Genomic DNA, 7,335 nt, shown 5'->3' with positions numbered 1-7,335 from the left:
TCTCAAAGCTGGATCTGAGCGTCAACCGGCTTACCTCGCTGCCTTGGCAACTGTCCGATTTTGCGCGCATGCACACACTTTTACTTCGATGTAACGAGTTCAGAGAAATCCCGCCCGTCGTTTTCAAACTGACGAACTTGAAAATTCTTGATGTCAGTAATAATCGTTTGACGTCTGTTCAGGATTTTGATAGCCTGTCTACAAATTAGAAACGCTGGACTTGAGTTTCAACAAAATAACGGGTCTGCCATCGAACTTCGGTGACTGTTTTACCAAAATGAAGATACTTGACATAAGCGATAATGCTCTAACTGCAATTCCTGAGGAACTGTGTGAGATAAAGACCTTAGAAGTCTTGAATATAAGTAACAACAACTTAAGAAAACTGCCCGAAGACCTCGCCAAATTGAGTAAGCTCAGAGTTCTTGGTATGGAGGGCAATATTCTCATGGAATTCCCTGAGTGTGTCTGTGAACTTTCGGATTTACTTGAGTTGAAAGCGAGCAATAACTGTTTTCAAGTTATTCCAGAAAACTTTGGGCAAAAGTTCAAGCAGTTGAATGAATTGCTTCTGAGCGACAACAAACTGAAATCGCTCCCGGACAGCATCTGTGACCTGGTCAATCTGACAACCCTCGACTTGAGAAATAACAAATTGAAACGGCTTCCCGCAAACTTTGGAAATCTAGAAAACTTGGGTAAAGTTGAAGACAGCACGTTTAGCGTTGAACATAACCCCTTGGAAGACCCACCTCTTGAAATTTGCATACGCGGCATTGACGTCATTCGCGAGTACCAGTCAGGCAGTGGCTTCCTAGCAGTACGCAAGAAAGTAGCTGAGAAGCAAAAACTCAAGAAATCGGAAGTGACGTCAAGCACTCTGTCATTGGCATCACAGGTATCGGAAGTTGATGACAAAGAGTACAGAATGGATCGCAAACCACGTGGTATAGCTATAGTCATTGATAACTTGGGAATATACAACACGGTAACCGGAAACGAATCTGATTCGGGTAAGAAGTGAATCAACAGGTGTTTGTTGTGACGTCACATCTGACAACTTCAATAACTACTCTCTTCTTTCACCACACACAGTTCTGAGTGAATTCCAAAAAAAAATAATACTTTTCTCCACTAATTGGTTATTAAAAGCATTTGACAATAGGCCGGCACAGACTTTAAAGATGTTACAGTTTTAAAAGACAGTAGCTTTACCGATAATAAACCTTTCTTTTGATAACACAAAGCCACTTGATAATAAAGTTCGATCCTTAATGAATTATGTTGAGTAAACCGTTGTCGTTATGATCGTCACCATCATTTAGAAGAAATTAAATGGTCGAGAATCTATTGATTTCAATCTCTAGTTTGCTAATATCGTTTCTTCCAATTAAAGTTAGCATTTTTGGGGGGCCACTTTTTATCTAGCGATACAGAAGTACTTATTGCGATTTATTATATTTGGGCTTTGCCTTTTTGGCAAATAGCGATAAAATAGCAATAGTCGTGAAATTTACTGACAAATCATATTAAATTTCCGGAAAACGTATCTACATGTCGTCCATCTTCTCTTTGGTTTTTGGATGTCAACTTTTGAGTTTGATGTCAAGAATTTAAGGTCTATGTGTGTATGAAATATCATTACACATCACCGTATAACAGTAATCTTAGTACAGTTGACCGACTGTGTCCACAGAAGTATGAGCAGCACATTAATTTTGTATTTTCGGGGTTTTTGTTTGTTTTGTTTTGTTTTGTTTTTCTACCCAGCGATGGACAAAACCTAGGGACACAATCGACTAGTGAAGTTCTCTTCCATAATATTGCAATGCTATTTCATAATGTTTGAAAAATGGGCTTGCAACCTAGTTAACAAGTCTCATACATCTATCTCGTACCGTGCCGTGCCCATTCCATTATTTCATGTCCTTCTGTTTTATCTTCCTTTGTCAGTAAAGTAATTATTCTCTCATTCCTCTCTTCAGAAAAACTCAGTGTAGTCTTCACAAAGCTGGGATTTGTTGTTCGACTATACAGAGACAGGACTTCAGAGGAAATAAGTCAGATCATGGAAGTGCTCGGTATGGAAGATCATCCCAATTCGACAGCATGCTGGCGTGTTTCATCTCACATGGCTCACCAGACATGATCTACGGTTACGACTCACTTCCCGTGCCCTTCCTTGACCTTGCAAAGCCAGTGACCGCCAGACGCTGCCCATCCCTCGTCGGTAAACCGAAGATCTTCCTTTCGCATCTGTGCTTAGACGAGCAGAGCGCAGAAGACGTCATAGATATGACCCCAGAGGTGCAGCTTCTCCCGAAATCGAAAAACTGGGAGGATTTTCTTTTCTGTTTCAACATCTTTTATTATTTAGGCTCTCTGCAGAGAACCGTGTACATGGAAAAGTTGGTGTCATTTTTAGAAGAGCATCCTTCAGAGAAGGATCTGAAAGCAACGCTGAAGGAAGTCATCGACGCCGCTGCAGAAGAGACAACTTCTCGCTGTGTTTTCGCGCCATTTTCCACACTAAAGAAGAAGATAATTCTACGCTGAATGGTTAAAACCTGATTTGGAAACTGTGAGTTGAAAGAAGTGCAGAAGGAATCTTTGAAAAGCTAAGAAAGCGAAAAAACAAAAAACTGTCTTTTGTGTTTGTGCCCCATGCTCTCGTGGTGACGTTGACCAAAATATTACATAAAAATCATGTAGCAGAAGAAAGTTCAATTTTTGAAAGCACATTTTAAACATTCAATGATAGTCTACTACGAAATGTTACATATCGTACACGAAAAGTACACTGACTGAATAATCATGTGACTTCATCAGCATTTGAAATAAACATCTTCGTGTCAGTTTTCCTGCGTTTATTGCAGGTATATTGCACAACTTCACGGAGTTTAGCTGATTTACTAGTTTCAACTCAAAATTTATGACGAAACTAAATAAGACCAAAAACTATTTATTTACCTTAGACTCCGACGAGCTAAACTGTATTTTGTTAGATTTTTTATCTGTTGTATATTCCACAGAACAGGGCTGTTTGCATGAGCCAAGATGAGCGGTTGAAACCATTGGACGTAAACTTAAGGGTCCTCCAGGGCTCTCTAGCTATTTACTCTGCCGAACTCTGTTTCTAACGACTCCCTACGTTGCCAGTGATAAACACAAAACATTGTTTGTGTCCACAAATCTTCATTCTTACTCAGGTACTTGCTTTCAAGTGTTTCCTGACGATCATGTAGGAATTTGTAATGTTGGAATGACGTCATGTCATACAGAATAGGAATACAGTGATTGACAGTACAGTTTTAAAGGACAAATCGCATAGTGTTTTTTCTTTAAATTTCTGCTATGTGAATTTGCACTAATTTAGCTCATTTACATGAACAAACTTGTGTCACAATAGGTACAACAAGGGCCTGTATATGCTCAGAACAGTACTTGGTCGACGATTATCATACGAAGTAATTAGCATTATACTGTATAGAGGGCGCTGTCACGCATCTCCCGGACAGTTTCGAAAGGACACCAGTCCTTGCACGGAACAGCTCGGCTGATTTTGTTCAAAAATAAATACTTCGAGAAACACTCTATCAGAGGCATGGTTATTTCACAAGAAATCTTACCAACTATTTTATATCTTATTCTATCTTATTTAACTACAGCAGCTGTCTGACAAAAGTGAATGGCAAATGGGTTAAATTGGGTATACATTAGAGAATACATTAGCTCTCCAAAATCATTTTAAGTAGAGAACAATCATTTAGAATCAGTAGAATTATGATTATTTTAGAAAGTATATGTATCACATTCATAAAGGACATGTATGCAAACTGAATAAAGTACATGGTATCCAATATATGCTACAATACTTGTGGATGTCATTTTTGTTAGCCTTTGAATTGAGTGATATGTCCATACTGACACTGTGATGTACAAAATAAAGCATTTCTATGTCAGAATCTTGCATGGTACAGGTGATCACCTTTATCACATCAGTAACAAGGGAACTTTATTCCTGGGAAAAATTAATTTTGCTGAAAACATGTAGCATGAAACTAAAATAATTACAGCTTTGTCTCTCATCCCTTGGCTCTCATAAACATGTGCCAGTCTAGGTTTTTGAATTTTAGCTGACCATAGCAAACTATCAACAAAAAAATGACAGAGGAATGTATTAATGCAGCTGTAATTCTTACATGAATTCAACTGATCAGAACTGTATAGACCATAAATGTGATCTGACAGATGATATTCTCCGCTGTCCTTATTGAACTGTATTTTTTGAAATTTCCAAGCAAACATGGAAAAATGGCAAACATGGCAGATCAAGATTGAAGCATACTGGGATGAGAAACAAACTTTTCCCCGTATTTGAACTGAGCAACCAGTGTTTGGGTTCATGAATATTGTAAAACATTGAATTGTAAACCTTGCAACCAAACTGTACATATTGGTATCTTTGGAATAAAACATTTTATTTTGAATATTTGATACAGCAAACACATTGCAGGAATTATATTATACTTTATATGAAGCAGTTTAGGAAAGTTCATACATGCGTATTTTTCTTATAAAAATGGATGGCATTAGACATTGATGTACAATATCGTAATCTTATACTTCACACATACCTCAAAGGGTGAGCAGCTGTGATTTTTTATACTTTTTTCACAATTTTTTTATGTCAATGGCAAGTTGGTTGTTCATTTTCCCAAAGCATGTTGAAACACCAGCTATTCAGCTTGTCAACACAGTGTCTATACGTGTAAAATGTGCGGTAATTGTTTAAGTTTGAATCCTCGTCCGAACCACAATTCATTTGCCATCAATAACAAAACGGTTTACACATGTATTGGCTGAGTTGACAAGCTGAATACTGTGTATCTCAACATGCTTTGGGAGTAGAACAAGAAACTGTAGTTGACATTAAAAGCAAAAATAGGAAAAAATCAAAAGTTACAGCTACTGGCCCTTTATTAAACTCTTCTCAAAGAAGAACCATTAATTTTTTAACATGATCACTTTATGAGAATGCACCATTACAGCTCTCTATACATGTTATATGAAAATTGAACTTGGGGCCTTCAAACAGACTCAGTAGTGACCTTTGACATGAAGTGATTGTTTGTGGATGTCATGAATTTTCCTCAAGTGATGTAAGTGCTTCTGCAATTTATTTCCTTTGAAATTTTAGACAATGGGTCAGCCTGTGTCAGTGTGGTCTCTCTATACATTCTAATCTTAAGGATATTGCACATAGACACATCTATCACCTACATACATATAACCTACATACTGGATCTACATCATGACATGAATTAGTGTCAGAGAAATACACTTGATGTACACATTCACACTTTGATCAAGATCACTGGTGACGTGGATTTAAGTGTGACAGACTTTCTTTAAATTGCAAGACTCTAATCACACTCACAGCTAAACTTTCTAAAGCTGTGACCACCTTGTTATGAGCATCTGAAAATTTCACATGATTTTTTCCCCACTTGCCCTTCAAATTTTGTCACTTGCAAAAAGGTCTAAAGCTAAAACTGTTCACTTTGACCCATATACTGCGCACAAAAAGTAACAGTGTTTTGGAAATGACACAGATGGAGTAACTGATGACTGCATGACAGATTTTGTCTAAAGTTTGAATGTGTCGTTTGTCCACTGAGTGGACTTCACAGTCATCGCATGTACAGAAACTAAAATACCCGTCTATCTTTTGTTGAACAACTGAATTAGACAGTGAAAACAACTGGACGGAAGTAAATGTACTTAAGAAAGAACATTGAGGTATTTATGTACACTCTACTGAAGATGTCAATGTCTACTGTGAAACATTAAATCCTGAACATTTTCAAATATGCTATCTGTGAATATAGAAATTACAGACATATTGAGTCAATTCATGCAGTTTTTCACTCTTTAAAATGGAAAGTATCTACAATTACCTCTCTACTCCAACAGTAAATATTAGAATTATAGATCACAAAGTAAGTTCATACCCAAGTGACCCTACAAAGTTTTCAGTTTAAACTGTACAATGTAAAAAGCAAGCATACTAAAAATGAGTTAATTATAATGATTTTCATCGAAAAATGACAATCATAAATTTTTCATGAATAAGAAAGTCTGCTGTCAATGCAGATATGCCACTTCACTGGTCCAATGTTTTCACATGTCCAGTGTAAACACAATAAATACTATATTTGTTTCAAGCATTATGCATTTAAAGTTCAAATATTTGTTTTCCATAACCCATTGCATTGATGTGAAAGTGACAAGTAAAAGACATTATAGCTCACACAACCAGTGTGTTTATGCATTAGTGTATTGCTACTGAGCCCTGTCTTCTGCCTGATCAAGTTATAAACTTCATTACTGATATAGATCTCATAAACTGCAAGATTTGGTATATAGGAAAAAGCCTTGATAAACTTTTTCTCCAACCAACTGCCTAGTGGGAAGGACTACCTTGAATCAACTGTCATGAGTTCCTCTGTTTGTGAGCTCAAAAGGTAGAAACAAGGTTAAAAGCACATGATGGACAGTTACATTATATCTTACAATATTGATACATGCATTATTCTATTTTGAAACACTCCTTGTTATTTTACTGTCACATGGTACACATCATTTTGGCACTGATACATGCACGGAACCAGTTACTGGTTAATATTCACAAAACTTTTTACTGGTCAGCAGTTTGGAACAAGTTTTGACTTGGTAAGTTTGAAAGTGCATGCACATTTTAGAACACGTAAAGAAGATGACAATGTCGTCTGCGACCTAGACGAGCAGTAGCAGTGAGAGAATTTGATGAGGTGTGTAATAAAACACATCTTGACTGGCCATATTTCGGTAACAGCATACTTTTGTTTTCCCTTGGGCCTGAGAGTTGCCCAAAACAGTCGGTTTCCCCCCCCCCCCAGCCTTGTTAAGCTGACTGTTTGAGGATGATTCTTAGGTAGGCCCTCCAGAAACAAACATGTTGGTAAACAAACATGGCCAGTCAATACTGTGCATACTGTCCTGTAGTGTTTATATCACCTTTGACTTTTTGTCTATTGAAGCAATTTATCTGAAATCATGACAAAAGAAGACTGAGATACAAAAGACATTTCACAGATTTTGTATACAGCCAATTATTAATCAGATCACTCTTATCAAAGAGTATTTATATTTTAGGGTAAAATCAATATGAACATTTTATGAATGTTAATGTTGACAAATTACTTTAAAAACTTTAAGAGAGGGGCATTGTTTTCTTCTGACAACCCTTAGAATGGAAAGTCAAAGTGGATTGTACACTTGATGGCTTAACCA

The 7,335-nt window shown here is 37.0% G+C and overlaps 1 protein-coding gene across 1 annotated transcript; it reads left to right on the top strand.

The window, feature by feature from the left end:
• The first annotated feature begins 208 nt into the window (after positions 1 to 208).
• On the top strand, positions 209 to 4,448 carry LOC139144187 (uncharacterized). Its single transcript, XM_070714837.1, has 2 exons — positions 209 to 1,013; positions 1,986 to 4,448. Exons 1-2 carry the CDS (start codon positions 278 to 280, stop codon positions 2,147 to 2,149), a joined length of 900 nt encoding a protein of 299 aa, XP_070570938.1. The 5' UTR covers positions 209 to 277; the 3' UTR covers positions 2,150 to 4,448.
• The last annotated feature ends 2,887 nt before the right edge of the window (positions 4,449 to 7,335 follow it).

This window comes from Ptychodera flava, chromosome 11, assembly GCF_041260155.1.
Source record: "Ptychodera flava strain L36383 chromosome 11, AS_Pfla_20210202, whole genome shotgun sequence".
In the NCBI taxonomy this organism is placed as follows: Eukaryota; Metazoa; Hemichordata; class Enteropneusta; family Ptychoderidae; genus Ptychodera; species Ptychodera flava.
Note: the sequence above shows the minus strand (reverse complement) of the source record. Positions and strands in the feature narration are given on the sequence as shown.

Coding starts and splice junctions, on each gene's coding strand:
- LOC139144187 (XM_070714837.1), top strand. CDS start 278: ATGAAGATACTTGACATAAGCGATAATGCTCTAACTGCAATTCCTGAG. Junction 1,014..1,985: donor CGGAAACGAATCTGATTCGG/GTAAGAAGTGAA, acceptor TCCTCTCTTCAG/AAAAACTCAGTGTAGTCTTC.